The sequence below is a fragment of the Akebia trifoliata genome, chromosome 3 (assembly GCF_017979445.1).
Source record: "Akebia trifoliata isolate Shusen 1 chromosome 3, ASM1797944v1, whole genome shotgun sequence".
NCBI classification, from domain to species: Eukaryota; Viridiplantae; Streptophyta; class Magnoliopsida; order Ranunculales; family Lardizabalaceae; genus Akebia; species Akebia trifoliata.
This window is the reverse complement of record NC_141377.1, coordinates 43938750-43958138: the sequence shown is the minus strand read 5'-3', so window position 1 is coordinate 43958138 and position 19389 is coordinate 43938750. Positions and strand designations below refer to the sequence as shown.

At 35.1% G+C, this 19389-nt stretch overlaps 2 protein-coding genes across 2 annotated transcripts; both read right to left on the bottom strand.

The window, feature by feature from the left end:
- Nucleotides 1-2437: 2437 nt before the first annotated feature.
- LOC147407207 (putative glycosyltransferase At5g03795) lies at nt 2438-8884 on the bottom strand. Its single transcript, XM_086435648.1, has 8 exons — nt 8745-8884; nt 8006-8128; nt 6290-6530; nt 5921-6199; nt 5530-5819; nt 4248-4480; nt 3115-3272; nt 2438-2811 (listed from the first exon to the last, which is right to left on the bottom strand). Exons 3-8 carry the CDS (start codon nt 6464-6466, stop codon nt 2710-2712), a joined length of 1239 nt encoding a protein of 412 aa, XP_086291774.1. The 5' UTR covers nt 6467-6530; nt 8006-8128; nt 8745-8884; the 3' UTR covers nt 2438-2709.
- Nucleotides 8885-8902: 18 nt separating this feature from the next.
- LOC147407206 (dynamin-related protein 3B-like) lies at nt 8903-18546 on the bottom strand. The gene is made up of 20 exons (XM_086435644.1): nt 17911-18546; nt 17047-17329; nt 16887-16915; nt 16679-16780; nt 15886-15954; nt 15739-15798; nt 15446-15559; nt 15119-15167; nt 14675-14784; nt 14295-14387; nt 14047-14139; nt 13777-13914; nt 12172-12285; nt 11939-12037; nt 11734-11776; nt 11363-11511; nt 11113-11259; nt 9874-9926; nt 9637-9736; nt 8903-9535 (listed from the first exon to the last, which is right to left on the bottom strand). Exons 1-20 carry the CDS (start codon nt 18274-18276, stop codon nt 9257-9259), a joined length of 2490 nt encoding a protein of 829 aa, XP_086291770.1. The 5' UTR covers nt 18277-18546; the 3' UTR covers nt 8903-9256.
- Nucleotides 18547-19389: the final 843 nt, after the last annotated feature.

Here is a 19389-nt window from a genome sequence, read left to right as displayed (position 1 = left end):
ATTTTTCTCGGGGGATTATAAAGTCTCTTTTCTCTTTAAATTTCCTAGTCTAGCTCTACTACATAGTGAGAGACTGATCGGATCCTGTTGTCAAGCTTGTTACTCCACTCAACCCACACAAAATGTTGGATCCTGTTCTACACAAAGGACCGTATTCCATCTAGTTGGTTTATTGTCTTTTCTTAAATATAAATCTTGATTCATTTGCTCAAAAGTAATAGTTATAATATAAACATTCATTATTTGCAATAAGAAGGCAAAATTGTTCTAATAGTGTGAAGATTTAAAATGTTATTTGTAGTTGCACTTTTTCACTCTACCTCGAGATCCTCGTGGATGGCCTGCAACAAGACCACTTTGATGATCAAGTTAAAATTTAGTGCCGAGCTAATAAAATGCTTTGTGGGAAGATTTTTTCTAATCTTTTGTGTGAGTTGTTGCTTGGTATTTGTAGAGTTCTTTGTTCATAGATTTCTTAGGATCCTTTTAATGATTTTCGTCAGAGTAGTTGCGTCTATTCCCTGATCTATTAACTGTAGGAGTTGCTCTACTTAATCTGTTAGGGCAAAAGCAGTTACAACCGATCTGTCAGGTTGAGGTTGTCACATCTAATCTATCAGTGTTGGTGTTGTCACATTTGATCTGTTAGTGCTGGTGTTGTCACATTTGATTTGTCAGGTTGCACAGCACTCGATCTACTCACATAGAGTGCGTACGAAGGTCGATTTTAATGTATCTCGGTGCATTCTCGACTCGACGAGTTGATTGTGATTCTCCTAGATTGTCACACGTCAATCGCTCTGAGAAATACCATCCACATTACTCTTGAAATAAAATTTCATAAAAATCTTTCCAAGTAGAAGAAAATTTTGATTGTTGAAAATGCATTAAATATTTAATATTAAAAAATAATAATTGTGGAGGGTTTTTAGGTCTTTCACTTCTCGAGATAAAAATTGTCTCCAAATTGTAGACTTGGTTTTGATCTACAGAGGAGAGTTCCTTTGTTGGTGTTGTCTTAGTTAATTTCTTTTGATGGTGGACTTGACCTTGATCTTTCGACTTCTTCCTCTTCAAGACAGTGGCCTAAATCTCCCCTCCTTTATGGCTTCTAGGATGGTATAAGGCAAGAAGGTGGGAAGGATGAGGCCTTGATGCAGTGCTTCCTAACTATTCTCCGAAGATTTAATTAGTACCCGGATACAAAATAATAAATGGAGAAGATGAATATGAATATTGTAGAGTGACTTTTCACTTATTGAATTCTAACCAGCCAACCCCTTTCTCAGTTTGGTAGGTTTGTTTTTATAGACAAAATTTAGAGGTAAGTGTCACCGATTGGTCTACGTGTTAAATGAACTATTGAAGTGCACTTGAGTGTTTTGAAAGATAAATCCATCACTTGTCCGGGAAATTTTAATATGATGTGTTAATGTTGCAGGTTATTAATATGAAGTAAAAAAGATCTTTGACACGTGGAGTCACATCAGTCTGATAAGATCTTTCTTATACTTATCCATGTGAGAGGTCATGCTCAGACTTAAATACTTGCTAGAGGTCATTTATGTGCTATGAATTTGATCAGATATGAGTTAAGGGCCTGCTTAGGAACCAATTAAGATAAATACGACCTCAAATTTATATTAGAAACGAGTTAAGGATGGAATATGGATTCAGACGTGGATTGCTTTAACATGTGTTAAATGAGTCCATAAACTTGGGCTCCGCACACTAATGAAGTTAGTTTTGCGCTTTTGGGGTGGATGCGATGCGTCGATGTTTGTCATACTTTCTTGTTTTGATAAGTTCTGCGTCTCTTATTATGAACGAGGGGAATTTGGAGCATGGTAGAGCTCTTATTCCTTCTAGGTTTGTCTTGGTTGGCTATGGATTCTAATTCCGAGCTGGGGTCCAAATGATTTGGTTGATTTCCATCAAACAGATTGTAGTTTGTCGTCCTACACTTGTCAACCTAATCCCACCATACTCTATTTTGGGTAATCTTGATTTGTAACGAACTTACACTATTTATGCAATTTAGTTTAATTCCTTCCTTCCTATGGGGACCTGGCCCCCCTGAGATGTTGAAATATGTACTTAGTTGAAACCGTGCTTCATTCTTTATAGCATGGCTACGAACTACTAACTTCCTTCCTTCTGTTTTTCTATGACAAGCGTCCCTATTGTGTAGCGTGATTGAAATGATCTCCACAACGATACTAAGAACTAATTGTTTGTAGATAAATAGGAGTGAGCAGCAACAACGGTGATGTTAGTTAACCAAATAACATGGGTAAGTGGAAACTTAACAAAGTAGTGGACATGGAATGTGTAAAAATATAATTGAAAAAGAAACACTTGTACAAAAGATAAAAATATATATATTTAATTGAGCCCTGAAGTCAACGAGCACATGATTATCTTTTAAAAGATATGATTTAGTTATTAATATTATTATTTTTTATAGAGATATTGTCTTTTGAGGAGTATAAAAAATTATCAACGCAAAGTTACCAAACCTTGTGTGAGGGGGAGGAATATATGAAAAGAATTAACAGACAAAACAGTATCGTGTATTAATATTACACGCTTCTGGCGTGGTGAAGAATGAAGATCAGATTAAATTAGACCACCCCCCCTCTTCTTTTTGTGTGACTCGGCTGAGGATGCCAAGTGAACAAACACAAAATACCACATGTTTATGTGTTTTCAGTACTTGATGACATGGTGGCGCAACCAGAGGTCATACATGACCATATGGAATGCGTCGAATCTGATTGGTGGTGTATTCCATTGGAAGTGCTTCTGGACCTGATAAACATATAAAAAAATGGCAATCAAACACTTGAATTTCTTATTCAAGAATCAATTTTGCAAATTGGACCAAATCTTACCACCTTTAAAAAAAATAAATAAATAATACACCTACAGTCGGATCACAAATTGTTCCGTATGGTGATGTTGCATAGACGAGGACATCATTGATTTTGTTTATGAAAAAAAAATAAAAATGGAACCACTTGCTTTATAAGATATCAAATCATCTTCATCTCAAAAACAAATCAATGATGCAATAATCATGCCGAATGGGGTATTGTTAGTAATTGATGATACCTTGACCAAGTTTTTATGCAGCACAACAAATTCCTCGTCAGGTATTTCCTTGAGAATGTACTTAAGCCGGTACACATCTGACTCCTTGAGTATGACAGAAAACTTTCGCCAATCAAGGATGTCATTGAAAGGCAAATCATAGTAATTTGACAAGATAACTGCAAGAGAAACAACTGAACTAGTTAGAAAATTCATCAGGAAACCAGGCTGATAGAAGATCAAGGTCTGCTAACCCCATGACCATAAACTAGAATGTCATTTTTGTAATTTTGTATCATTATTGATTTTATTCTGCACAAAAAAAGAACTAGTATTCCTGTGTTTTGTCATTTTGTAATATTGGCAATAAATTGGTTTGTGCATGTGCGGTCACATCTTTCTCTAGGAACTTTTCAGAGTCATGAATGACTTTTTTTCTCTTTTGGGGGTTCAGTTTCATCCCTTAAAAAACAGAGTCTGTCAAATATAAAGAAAGTACCAAAATGCAGAGAGGGTTCTAAAATTGCAATTACCATGTTTTGCTTAAAAAAATGCGGAACCAAAAATTCAATATTTATTCGGTCCCAGCTGAATTCAGTGGTTATTAACTATGGCTCCAAGCCATGAATTCAAGTTAAACTCATAATTTAAGTCATAATGCTAACTCAAGTCTTTAAAAGACATATAATTACACCCATGCAAAAATCCTATAATTATGTATCCACTTTAGGTTATAAAAGTGAGCTTTTCACCTTTAATTTACTACTAATACGATATCGATTTATAACATGCTCTTTCCTTTGCTCCCACCCATAACCCACCACCACCAATTTGTGTTTAATGAACACCAAGTCTGATGATGCTTTTGTAATGGATGCTACATACATGATGATCAACGACTATGGGAAATAATACCAATGAGTGGCAAGGATATCTGCCACATGTACACTTCCAGACTGTCTCATGTTAAACTATATTGGATGGATCACAAAAAAAAAAAAAAAAAACTCCCTCCTGGACATCACTTTGAATGACGAAGACCGACCAACAAGTGCGCCATGTGACAGGACCAAAGCAAGTGATAAAGAGGAAACAAAAAGGACAATAGAAAACATTTCATTGAACACCAGCCGGTTAAAGGGTGAACTTCTTACCAGGAACGCATCCATAATGAATTGAGTCTGCTATTCGAGCACTATTGACCTGGGAACCACCAGGGCAAATGCAGAATTTAGTCCTGTAAAATTTCTTCTGATAAACCAGATGTCCAGTGGCCCGACTTATTCGGTTGTTTTGTATATAAAGTTCTGTGTCATTCTCCCAAACACGTGCTAATATAACTCTTATTCTAGAATTGCGATGACCTGCCCAGAAACCAAGAGTAGTCCTGCAAAATATGCCTGTAGTCAATTTCGAATTTATTGAGATACCATTTTTGCACTCACATGAAAATCGGTTTCAGTTTATCACTCAGGGCACATATTAACAACCTACAACAAGGAACATTGAGCTAACAACTCTTTACTCATCTATCACCTGTTTGCCAAGTATAACAACTCCTTATCCCAAAGATTCAGGGTCATCAACTCTAAACAAATCCTGTTCTTCCATTGCACTCTATCGAGAGCCAAGTACAACAAATCCTAAATTTTTATAAGAATAATGATTTTCTGACACATGCCTTTTGACATGGCATATGCTAGAACCATAGATTGTTTTCCTCAGGATACACAACTGCACATATTTATGGGGATGTACAGTTGTGTATCCCGAGGGAAAATCTATGTTTCTAGCCCATGCCACATCAGGGAGCGGATGGGGGCATGTGTCAGAGAGGGCATATGAAAATCACGACTCTTTTTATAATGTCATGCTATTTTGTTCACAAACATTGAGCTAATAACATGGGGTATGATGGCCATAAAAGTTAAGCCAGTTTAAGCATCCAACTCAATGTAATAATTTGAATGGGCCAGCAATTGAAATTTGTCATTCTTATTTAGTTAACTATTGTAGATTATAGTTGTCTTCTAAGTACACTGATCGAGCAGTATAAGATATCTGGTGGTAAAAGAACTTTAACGAATTTGATTCAGATTAATGGACTAAAGGTGTATTCAAATATCCAGACAACCAATAAGTTTACTGGTGTCAAATAAATGATTTGGGAGTTCTCGGCAACTATGTTAAAAGAATTGTTCTGAAATGCTGAATCTACGAAGCCCAACAAGTCCGAAACTTATCTGTGATAGATTCCAACAGTAGCATCCATATTTTATTTTATCGTGAAAGAGTCTTGGCAGATATGTCAAAGAATATCAAAGAAGTACATACCCATGGGCTCGATAAAAAAGGTAAATAATTAATCAGTTAAAGACTTAATGCTACATATAGCAATTTAATAGATTTGAAACAAATATTGGATACATTTATCACCTGTTTTCTATATCATTTCCTCCAGCAGCGGGAAGAGCGAATGGTTGCAATACTTGAGGAAGAGCAACATCCTTATGTGGAATAAATCCAACATCAAAGCTCGGAGAACAAACAACTCGAATCGAATTCTTCACCAGAAGCGGAACACCTTCAGTTGCCCTAACACCAACATCATGACAAGTAACAAAGAAGTGATCTGCACCTAGGGTTCTATTCCAATAAGGGTACTTAGATATTAAGCTGTCTACATAATTCTGAACAATTATAGTCATGTTTTCATAGGATGTCCCCTGCAACCAAATATTTCAACCAATTTATCTTTTATGATGGAAAATTATGTTTTTTTTTTTTTTTTTTTATATTCCAAATTTAGAGAAATGTTAAATCGTACTTTTCCTCTCATTTTATGACAAGAGATTGGAATGAAGAACAGATGAGCGAGATCTGGGTCGTCTGTACGGAACCGACTCTCTCTGATATTCTGGAAGAAATAACCTTCGCTCGCGTACTTCCCTGTAATCTTCCTTGGTGTCTGATAGAATGTGTTCGGATCTCCATCTGAATAGATGAAAATCTTGAAAATTTTCTCCATCTCTGCGTAATTCAGCTGGAAAATCTTAGGAGAATGATAAGTTTCAGAGAAATCGTCCAAATCAGCCTCTGCAACCACCTTTATAGATCAAAACTTACATAATTGAGAAATCCAGAAAAACGAAAGACGAAATTGGGATCAAATCGAAGAGGAAAGAGAGCAGAGTACCTTAGGAGGAATTGCAGAGAGATTTGAGGAGTATTGGAGAGGAGAATTCAAGGATTTGAGAGAGAAGTAAGTGAAGTAAACTAGGGTTAGAGCTGCGAGAATCAGAACAGATCTCTGTAGAGAGCAAGGTTGAGAGAGAAGAGGAAGAAGACTTGGTTTTCCGGCCATCATGGACATAAATATTCACCCGGAAACCGCTACCGGCGCGTTTACGGCTGATTCCGGCGAGAGTGGGACGTGACTGAGAAGAATGAACGCCGCAGATTAATTGCACTTTTGGGGGGAATTTTTAGTCATTTTAAGAAGATTGTCTGTACATGATGGTTGCATTTTCAGTTTTCAGCTTAACTTGCTATGGTCCAGTTACTTTAGACTCACCATTTTTAACGAGAACTCGCCGAGTCAACTGGGTTTTTGTAAATAATTCAAATATTTATTATCTCCATAAAAATATGATTTCTTTTTAAACTTAAGGGATCTTCAAATTCAACTTATTTTGTAAGAATAATTATAATTATTTAAACTAAACGCACATGTAAGAGTTTATTTGTAATTTAAAATAGAGTCGTGATAATCTTACTACCCCATGTTGCACACTCAATTGACTCTCATGACATGACAAATTTGGGAATTATAGATTTTGTACGTCTCAAGATACATATTTTTATGGGGAAATGCAGTTTTGCATCTTGAGGCGTACAAATTTACAATTCCCAAACTTGTCCTGTTAGAAAAGTCAGTTAAGTGTGCCATGTGGGATAGTGAGACAATACCCAAACTTGTCATGTTAGGAAAGTCGACTAAGTGTACCATGTGGGATAGTGAGACCATCATGATTATTTAAAATATTAATTAAAAGGTGATTTTGAAGATTACATAGTAAAAAATGATATTTTTATAATTTTCAAATTAGCCAACCTGATTTTAGGAATATAGGCTTGCAATTTTCTTGATATATTTATTTATTTATTTTTTTTAATATTACCAAAATAATCTTGATTATATCAAGTCTAAAAGTTAAGTTGGAGGCATTTATGACCACTCAAATTTTGGTGTCAAGCCACTTCCCATTATAATAGTAAAGAGATGTGTAAATAAATCAATATAGAGATGTTTTAGCCAAGTTCACTTTGAGTACTAAATGCTTATAGTCTTAAAAGTTAAAAGAATGCTGATATTCTAACTAGAAAATCTTCACTCCGTCAATACTCAGCTGACATGTATTGGACATGGAACCTTAGATTTGTTTCTTTAAGAGATACGAATACACATTTTTATAGGCATTTATGCATTTGTATATCCTGAAGAAATAGATCTATGATTTCATCAGTCGCAGTCGAGTATTGACCGAGTGAAGTAAGAAAATCATTATTCAAATTAAAACCATGCTAACATTGAGACATATTTGAATGGGATCGAATTTATTTCTTCAACCCTAATTTGTATGTGATCATATAATTGGTCAGTCAAACACAAGAATTAGAGATGTAAACTTCCCCACATGAAATTCTTTTGGACAATAAAATTTTGGAGTTTATTTTTTCAGGAATGATTTTCTGACACCTCCCTCTGACATGTCTTATGTATCCTTTGATCTACGATTCTGTGCCGGGACGTTGGGGGGCGTGTGTCAGAGGGGACGTCATATTATCACAATTTTTTATTATTATTATCAGTCGCACCCAACTTTTAAAAAATAAAAAATTGAGTACTCACCATAAAACCAACTCCACACTGTGGCATACTACTTCAAGCACTAGACCAACTCAAAAAAATAACCTCAGTTGTGTGAGTCCATGGTTCAGCTACACCCACCCGTACCATGGCCGGACTATGTTGCTGCCAAATACCAAATATTCATTTGTGTATGTTATTACACTTAACAAACAACAAATATTTAATGTGGTTTTCACAACTAAATAGGCTCCAGAATTTTATTTAATAATTTCAAAAGAAAACAACTCCTTGATAAGTCTTTGATATTGATTTGTCAAGGAATAAACCTGAAAGAAAGTAGTCAACAAAGTAAAGGGAAAAAAGGTTCATCATTTGGATAACAAAATCAAAACAATTCGGAGAAGAATCAGCTCTAAAATGATCAATCAAATAGAAGTTTGGTAGATGCAACCCTTATGAGAGGTTATTGAATACTTGATATAATTCACATTTTTTTTTTTTATAGTGCTTTATAGAGTTAGCTGAATTAGAACATAGAATTAGCTGAATTAGAACCTTCCTTATTGCAGATTTGCAGTTCAAAATTGATGATCATCTCATGTTAATTACAAAACTTCTTTAAATAAATCTGCCCATAATACCACATAATCATCATCAGCTAATTACAAACTACTTTAAAACTATAGAACTAACTTATGACCCTTACCCATTAAAAAAAAACTTGGGCACCAACCAAAACAAAAGAAACCCAAATGCTGAAATGAATGCATTATACTACCTCAAAATTCAAGGTTGTTAGAGTGGACCACGCCGGATGACAACCAATTTGGCATTTTTTTTTTTCACTGCAAAAATGAACCAGATGACGGTTAGTTGGGCAGAGGCATGGCAGTCCAAATTTTAAGTAAATTGGCTGATAAGGATTTCATCTCTTACCCTGCCAACACGATATATATCTCAAACAAAATCTACCAGCAAGAATTTCTCAACAAAGGGCATATAAATTGGTAGAGACTTCTCGTAAAATGGGGGAGATCACCAAATCTTGTTATTATCTTTTGGGTATTGTTACCCAAGTCAGGTATATCCAACATATGAAATAAGAAACAAAATGGAATTATATGCAAATAAAAAAAAGGTAAAAATTTAACACAAGAAATATTAGCCATCTCTTTGTGCCAGCTCGATTTGGTGGAATACCCAGACACCTTGGGTGATTGAGGGAAGGAGCGCAACCAAATGAATAGGTTAACACGACCAGACACTTGGTCCTACAAGCTGCATTAACGTTTACAGATCAGATGTTGGAAAGGATCCCAGTATAGAATGTCGCTCACTTCCGTTGAAATCTGCATTTGCATGAAATGGTGAATTTAATTCTCCTGAGTTTGACGACTTTCGGGACTTCAGGTTCTTGGCAGAAGTTGTGTAGGATGTACTGAAATCATTGCTTGTTGAATAGAAAGATGATGAAGGAAGCCCATGGATCTTGGGCAACCCAGTTTGATCAGTACTCAAACTATATCCCTTTTCAGCAGTTTCAGCTTCAAGCGGCAATTCGTCCAATGTCTACAAAGAAAAAGGAACAAGAGTGGAGAACATGTTAAATATGCTAGAAGGGGTTGCATTAACATTCTGTGAGATTCTTTCAGGAAGCATGAAACACCCACCCGGAAAGCCTGTTGCAGCACTCGGAGCATTTCTCGAGTGCGCTTCCTTTTCATGGACACCTCATCAGGTTCTTGCAGCATCTCCTCAAAAAGATTCTCTCTGTTTTGAAACAATATACCAATATAAACCGGTTTCTACAGTAGGCCCACTACAGTTCCAGCTGAGAAGAGAAGCTCAACTGGTAACACAGGCAGATAGCAGAATCAAGTAAAGACTTAAGACAAGCAATCTGTCACCTGTAAAGTTTTTTAATGAAGACATTGTGCAACTCTCTTTTCGTATGGTTAACCTGGATATGAATTGACACAATATCAAAGCAGCCCATTAGTAATAACATATTGTTCCACGAACTAATCAACAATTCGATAGTAATTTACTGTTACTTATAAAAAAAATTATTATTATTATTATCGGTAAAACTGATTTTAGTAAGATCAGTAACTTGGTGATGGTGGGAATTGAACCCAGGCACATGGTGTCATGGCCCATAGACTTTATTAACTAAGCTAGTTGGCACCTTCAATTTGACTGTTAAGGTTAAAAGTTATAGTTCATAAATACTATCAACAATTAGGAAAAAGCAGTAATCATGGAACAAGGCAATGATAGTGTGATACCTAGGCAAGTAAATACCTCAACATCAGATATTTATTTACCTACTAGCATGACCCATAAACAAGTTAAAAGCACTAGACTAGACCTCAGTGGCAGAAAAAAAAATAAAAAAATTGGTGTTTTAATTTTTTTATTTTTTTTATATGATGTAGTAAAGCACACGCAAAATGGAAAGAAGAAGTAGCAAAAAAAAGAAGAAAACGATAAATATACCAATACATAATTAATACCAAGCAAGGTGGTGAGTCAATAATCAACTAATAAATAAATAAAGATATGTATCAAATAATATTCAAATAAACAAGTCACAATCTTTAATTCAAAACCACTAACCAACAATTAAAAGTGACGCTACCAATTTAACATCCATCAAAGAAACAATCTACAACAAACATGTAAACAGAGTAGAAATGTTTAGAGTTGAGTTTCATCAACATCAACTAAATTAACATAAAAGTCCTCAAATCTGAAGCCAATATTGTTCTTTAAAAGGTCTAAGCAAGAAAATCTCAGGAGTTCTATTCTAAAACCCCTGATAATTATTATTAAATGTGACGCAGAGGCCTTTTAAAAAATGCCTGCTTCAATGCTTAATACTGATAAGCAACAGCTTTATTTACCAAAGTGGACACTTCTTATTCTCCGCATAAAGTGGGTGCCACCAAGGCACTGCCTTTAACAACTAAGACTAGAAGCTTTAATGAGATTTAAATCGATCATTTACATTCACTATAGGTGATTTGAGCTTGAAAGCTTGCTTTTTGACCTCATATAAGGTGAATAAAGCAATCTATCTTTAAAGGATGATCTATTACATAAAAGAAACAGCAATTTGCTTTTGATAGAACTAGAACACTTACCAAAAAGTGCATAATTGCTTTAGGCACAGAGTCCTCAATATTTTTTCTGACAATGTCATAGTATGATCTCAACAGCAATTTTGTGACCGCTATTTCAATCACCTCATGCTCTGAATGGGTTTCTGAGGGCCTCAAGATGGTTGGGGGCTAAGAACAAATACCAAACACACACCAAATGAACAGAATGAAACAGATTTAAAGCTTGGTAGATTAATCAGTTCTAAAATGATTATTTTTTTTATGTGATTACTTCTTTCAAATGGATCGTAGAGAGTGCATGCTCCACACTGTGAGCAGGTCCACCATACAGACTGCTTGTTAGGTTGTCTCTTGCAGATGAACGGTTCTCAATCCCACTAAAAATTGAAGAAATCCCCCAACTAGTACCAGTTGCAGTTCCTGATTAATCATCAAACCATTATCAAACTAAATGATCATTTAACATTATGCTGCTTGTCATTACTTATATAGATGGTTGAGATTAGCAATTTGCAACCAAAAGCAACTAAATAATTCAAGGTACCACACGCACAAATGCCTTTTGGAATCACATATGATACTCTTTTATGGATACTGCATATAGAATCTAGAAAACAATCCTTCACTCAAGTAACAAATTACCAGATGCTCCCGGTCTCTCGGTCTCTGCAACAGGCCGAACTCCCTAGTTATCATCCGGTTGGAAACACAAGAATCAAGGGAAAATTAGAACAAATGAATAGAGCTCAAATGTAGCAAAAGAAAACTTGCTTTGCCAAACAGGTTGTAACATCCTACACATATAGATGCAATACTAACACAATAAATTGACGTGAAGTCGTCATACCTGATCAGAAACAGTTCCATTTGCTGGAGATTTAGCAAGAATAGCACGAGATTTCACACTTTTTTCAGATGCTGGTACTCTATCAGAATATACTCCATCCTACCATCCACAATGTACAAGCCAGTTAGAACAGGAAAAAAAAAGAGAGCATATTTCGTACTTCTTACTCTTATCTATCACAGATGCAAAACTTAAGATTGGTGCCTCCAGCCAGGAGCACATGAAAAGCACACCTTTGTTCTGTACACAGGTACAGATGCCCTAGAAGACTTGATCTGCTGTAATGCAACCTCTACGGCTTTACTCCCGCCAATAAAATTGTGGTGCGAAGTATTTATATAGTCCATCTACATAGAAAAGAATTATTTAAAGTGCACAGAGCTATTGATGAAAGATGCATATTGTTATCACAGAACAGATAAATCAGCTATGACAAACTCATTGATATTTAATTAATTAAAAGGAAAGGAATCAAGGAACAAGATTTGGAATTGAAAAAAGAAAAGAAAATGCCTGCATTGAGTTCAGAAATGACCAGAACTTGGAAGGAAGATAACTTCAAGTACAATTGTCCATTTCTCCACAGAAAGTACATAAAAGACCAACCAACCAACCAAAACAACATGAGGAAAATTAGCAGAATCTAATCTTATTTCTTGTTCCTTAATTGTTTCAAGTTCCAATAAATGCAAGAACCACTTACACTTTTGCCTGACATGTGTAAAGGGCAGAAACAAATCTACAGTTGTTGAATACAAAAATAATGGCAATGACATGCAATAGGCAGAAACTAACACATAATTATTTCGAACTCCAAATAGTTTAGGATCAAAGTCCACCCTAACCAGAATAGTTGTAAAAAAGCTTATCAGACTGGACATCGATATCAAAGTTTAACAATGATCAATAAATCAATGTTCATGCAGTAGCTAGACAAGAAAGGCAATTTGGATGAATAAGTAAAACCATCAATGGAAGGGTTCCTGAACAAATAAACGTTTGGTCTCAGTGCTGCCAGATGAGCTAGGAAATGAGTATATGCTATCAATGTAATTTTGTAACTAGCTGGTGCATCCAAATAAGCGAAAGAAGTTTACAAACAAAGGATTTTCAAAAGAAGGACCAAGACAGAATATGTGCAAGGCAATCAACTTTAGTATGGACACTTAAAATGATCAGATATTAGTCAAAATTGAAGGCAGAGAATATAAAAAAGCAACCATTTTGTTATTTTAATTATATGATCCATAAATATGGAGAAATTGGCGAGTATTTACCAACAAAAATTAGTCCAAGATGGCTAAAGTGGAGACATGGTTCCAAAACATTATGTGATAAATGCTCACTGATCGGACTAAAGTGAATTTTACAAAGTATATGCTTTATGAAGTTGAAGTTGAGCAAACAGATAATATATGAGGGTGTTGATGCGGATGAGTAGAGAAACTAGGAAGGACAAAACCAAAAAAGAACACATTCAAGGAATCTAGAGATCATCTCACCCCAATTGAAGACATCAATTCAAATGGGTTTGGGCATGTACAACGATGACCTAAAACAACTTCTTTGACAGAAGTTATAGCTCTAGATAAAGTTGAATGGTGAAATCGAATACTGCTGCCAACCTCAAATAGTCGGGACAAAATATGGAAGATGACAGTGATACACATACATATATACACGAATAAAATAAAAAATTAACAAAAATCTAGAGAAATCATCAGTGTTCCTTACTATAACTCAAGTAATAGGAAATCAGTTGTGCACAATCACAACGAGGTAGGCACATGTTGACAATTTGAAGTAACACAATTTCAAGCATTCAAAAGCAAGCATACCTCCATTTCAATTATGTGTCCGATCATTGTCTCTGAAGGTTCAAGGCCACCTCGCAAAAAATTACCAATAACTTCATCCATGCGCTTTCTAAGAACAGGAAATCGCTGCAGCTCATTGGCCAGACAACGGTGGCTCATCTGAAGTACATCACTTAATTCAGACTTTGAACTTGTCTGACTGGCAAACACTTAACTTGAAGACATTTTTTTACAAGAAAACAAATATGAAAGTATTTTAATAGGTCACCTTGCATATTGAAAATCGCCTACCTTTATTAATTCATCATATATAAACCTTGCACACTGAAGGCTCGGATCTAACAAACGAGCAATCTGCCTTCGGATAAGAACTTCAAATGGCACCTGAATATTCGTTGATTAAAAGAAAAGAAAAAAAAAAAAAAAGACCATCAAATAGAAAACAGAATCGTATAGTTGGTTGAAAGAAATAAGTCTTGATTCTCCAAATTGCATAAAATGTTGACCTCATAAAGTAAAGGGAACGCACTAACACCTACCTCCGGGACAAATAGAGCAGATCTAGGACCAGTTGCATTCTGAATAGCGGTGCGGATGTCATCATCAGTTAAGTCATCACAAGGATCCACCTCCTGCCAGGGGGGTGGGTTTAAATTCATCAGACTGAATGAAAGGGTAGGTCTCGACAATGAAGTCTGGATGGGTGGTTCTTAGAGTCTACTGTGACCATATGAGAGTGGAAGCAATAAAGAGACTCTATTAGTCAAAATGTAACTGAAATTGTTAAACAAGAAAAAAGCATTCAGATCTCTGTTGATGGCAATGAGATATACATAGAAAGACTTGAACAATATCTGCCATTTTACGCTTTAAATACTAAACAGGGAAAGGAGCATGGAAAGCAAGTAAAGATACGCACTTCCAAACTTTTCACAAAGATTGATTGGAAGATATAGTGAATCCGTGCCCCACCAGACAGCTCAGACGTTGACATTTCCTCATTTTTCCCCTCCACCATCGAAGAAAAAGCTATCACAAACAAGTAATCTATGAGTCACACGAGGAGCTAAACCATTACACAAACAAGTACCATGAAAAGAAAGAAATGGTGCAGAGTATTGTTCAAAGAAATCGCTTCCTGAAGTTGGGATCAGTTAATGAAGTTAACCTAGTAATTCTAGTTCCTAAAATGTTTAACGCCATTTAAAAGTAAGAGATGTGGCTTACGGATATTGAACGTCTTTTCAAAGACATCCCATAAGAAAGATAAATGGCTTTCGTTACATTTTGAGGACAACGGAAGATATTGAAACCATGGCCTAGTAAGAAAAAGGCTTAAGTAAATAGCCAAGGACATTTTTACCTTCAGAGAATTTTGTAAGAATATTCAAGAGAAGTGCTCCTTGACCGGCCTGTAGTTGATTAGGAACAAATAAGAAAGCTGTAAGTACTAAAATAATGGAAGAGTCACTTTAGCGGTTTGGTGAAAACTATCAAAACTTTTAGGACAAATAAATAAGAGAATATCTGTCTCTTTTTATAAGTCAAATAAGAGAATTATGAAGTAGAAATATTAGTTAAAATTTAGAACTGAATCTTATACTAGTACACAAAAGAATAGAACAACGAACTATATTAGTCCACCACACAGTACATTACAAGAATCATCTCAACCAATATCAATACATACTTTTGACTCTGTGATTTCCCCATAGCTGGCATGCTCCTTAGCCACAGAAACCAATGAAGAACTTATACGTGACTTCAACCCTGGAAGTAATGTCCTGATATGCTGAACTAAAATCTGAAAGTAAAAAAGTTAAAATCATTACAGGTAGAGTAAAAGAAGTTTGTTGTTTGGATCGTAATGGATTTTTCCATAATATATTGGGGAAATTTTTCTTCTTGTCTAATGAGCAGAGGAGCTTGGGACTCATGGTAACCCACCATGCAACCCACCATGAAGTCACTCAGCATTCCTACCTGGTTTAACTTCTTCGCTAATTGAGGGATTCCACACCGATCAGCAAGACCATTGTATACCTGTAACAGCAACAAAATCTATCAAAAAATTGTTTACATACTCTAGACCAGATAATTAAATAACCAGTAAAAGCAGTAGGCTTATACAGGTCGACTGCGGAAGAAGTTCTCCTCGTAGGCGAGTGCATCCTTAATACTCCGGTTGTACATGATATCCTACTCATAGAAACAACACAAGATGATCAGAAGTTTCAAAAGGTTATACATGAGTGTGTAACAGAATACAACTACCCATTGCCAACAGATAACTCGAAAAAGTTCAAATTTTGATATTATTCTCAATACTGTATATTTATATGTCATTCTAATCAAGGCAAAGGTATCGTTAATAATACAACTTCATAGTTTGCAGATCTAATATACATAACTGAAATCCAGAATCCATTGACTTAGTGCCCCGGGACACAAGAATGATGCAAACCAAATTCCAAAATCCACATTATCCATGCAACATGGTTCTTAGACATGTTATACCTAGGGCATAATAGGTAGATTAACTGAAATAAATTCTCAAGAACGTAATTAAATTCAGTATTGACAGATCAAGGATGCATCTGGAAGTTTAAAATACTATACAAAATAAAAGTAAAAAAAAGATATGGCATAGAAATTGTAAACCCATCCAATAGGGTCCAGTATAGTACTCTATATCAAATATTTTCTATTACTAAAAACTGATCAAACATAAAAATAAATAAATAAATAATCAAATTAAAAAGATAATTAGCACCCAATTAGAAAGATTTTATTAAATTCACCAAAAATCTTCTTTCTTTTCTTCCAAGAACTAAAGTGAGTATCAGCCTCAGCAATCCTGCAACAACCAGACATCTGATTCTTACAACATTTAGACAACTTAATTTTTCAGAAGTAGGATTACCTCTTGACTACGATTCACAACACCAACATAACCAAGTCGAAGAGGGATAACTTTTCCAAGCAAAAAATTGCGAGCATCGGTACCCCGGTCCATAATATCCAACTGAAGTCATAGAAAAATAGTCACCATTCTTTGTCAGGAAAAAAAAAAGGACAACTATCAAATGTTGCAAAAATTTTACCAAGATACAAAACTAAAGCAATTGTACCTTTGTAATTACACCAATTGTTCGATAACCTGCCAATGAAAAAATAGCTTATGAGAGCCTTAAAATCAATAGAAAGCAGCAACTCCCTACAACTGCTAATTTATCTATCTTAAAATCTTCATGAAATACCAACTCAAAAAAGGGTACTATAGGAATTTACCATCAGGATCAGCAGTTCCTGCTATCTGAAGTGCATCTGAATTTGCCAAATCTGAATTTGCAGGTGTGACAGCTAAAATCAAACAACTTGGATGTTTGATATATGATAGTATCATCGTTCTAATTCGGGCCTCAATATCAGACGGCTGGTCACCAACTGGAACCTTTGTAATCCCAGGCAAATCCACCAATGTAATATCAAGAACATTTGGCGAATAAATCTTCAGTCGTATCTGTTTGTCAGAGACACCCTTATTTGCTCCAACTTCTCTCTCTGTTTCAGCCTGCAATTGAGAATCAAGAAGGTTTTACTTTGTGGTATACTGTGTATCTGAAAGATATAGGAATATATAACTGTATATGAACCATATATCCGATGAATGTGAGGACTAGAAAAAAAAACAATGAATGGAAGAACTCTATAAACTTTTTCTTAGTTATCTTTTTTAAATGAGTTAATTGCAAAATTTATCTTTTTTAGTCTTTCAAATTGTGCATCTTCTAATGGAGAACAAGAAGTGAACCAAAGTCAGCTATTCGGATCCTGTATTAAAAAAAAATGGTTTATTAAGAAACAAACTCATCACAAAATATTTCCAATCACCTCAATAAGTAAATCGACTCGTTTACTATTAACTCAATAATGAAGAATTTTGGATTTCAGAACTACAAAAGAACTCTGGATTCCACCAATCAATATTTGATATAGAAATGTTACTCTTAGTTATCTGTTATGTAACCAGTCAAAGTAAGCTGCATCGGTAACCAGGATGTCAAAATCGTTTGTGATACCAAGATAGGGATTCAAGTACAGCAAAAAAAAATTAAAGAATTTAAGTGAGAATAGATTAACAAATAAAATTACCTGAATTTCCTTCCGGATTTCAGAGAAATCATAGATTTTTTTCTTCGGCAAGTGCAAGAACTCACCGTACTCCTCCTCAGTTCCATCCGGCTTTCGCTTCGTCTGCAACAGTTGTAAAACCAAAGGCCTTCGAGTACAGATATCCGAACCTCTCGGTAGAAAATCTCTTCCTACCAGAGCTTCAAGAACACTCGATTTACCGCTGCTTTGGCTCCCAACAACAGCGACTTGAGGTAACTCGATTGTCGAAGAGCTCCCGAGTTGAGCGAAGATGTCTTGGAGTTTGTTCACCATTGGAATAACAGAATGACCTAGAGGCACAGAACTTGATGAGCTCTGAGGAGTAGAAGCTGATTCGTCCTCCATGAATTCTTCGAAGAACAAACTTCAATTGCAGGAACAGAAAGGAAGAGATCGAAGAAACCCTAAGTATTATGAGATCCAATTTGAAGTTTATAAAAAGTGCGTGTTTTTCACAAATTTCAGATGAATCAGGAACCACAACCAAGAGTTTTTTTTTCAAATTTTTCCGAAGGTACGTCGGCCAGAGAGAGAAAATTATATCTTAGAGTTTGATTTGGTAACGTGGCTCGGATTTAGGTTCGGGAGATTCGTTTTTGTTCATGCTTCGTTGTGGTGGCAGTTAACGCGCAGACCGAATTACCCCTAAAATGACCAAGATACCCTTCATAATTTTTGCATCCTGGACTTTTCCAAGTCAGCGTCCAACACTGTTGGAATTGGAAAAAAAATATATATATAGGTTCCCAGGTAATAAGTAGCTCTGTATTGGGGTCACTGTTTCGTAACACAACGATGACTTTAAATGGTTCAGTAATAATTAACATATCACGGGTATTGTAGGAAAATATTATAGATTTATTTTTAAATAAAAATTATTCATATATACATTTTAAAAGTCTAGCCCAACAACCATTCTTGCACAAATCACTTTGAAGATGGTAAGTCTCAGACATTTAAAATATATATAGAAATAACTATTTTCAGTGTTTTGAAAACCATTCTGACAGATGACTGGCAATTCATTTGATTGGATTTTGCAAAAATTGGATTCAATTAAGTACGCAAAATGCCCAAAACACATCATGAAAACTTATAAGTTTCCAAATAATATAATCTATATCATAAAATACAATAGTGAATCCTACTCCAATTACACTTTTATTGGGCATAAATGTCTCATTCCACTTATTATCTATTTTATTGTCTTTCTTTTTCATTTCCTCAATTTTATAATAATAAAACACAATGATAAATCTTACTTCAACTGCAATTTTGTATAGGATATAAATATCAAATTCTAATTATAATAGAATAAGATCCACAGTAACCATTTTATTGTGTTTCTTTTTCATTCCTTCAACTTTATTGTTTTCCCCCTCTTTTTCAAAAATATCCTTTTAACTTTTGCCCCTTTTTAATAATACCCTTCTAACTTTTCTCTTTTACCCCTTTAAC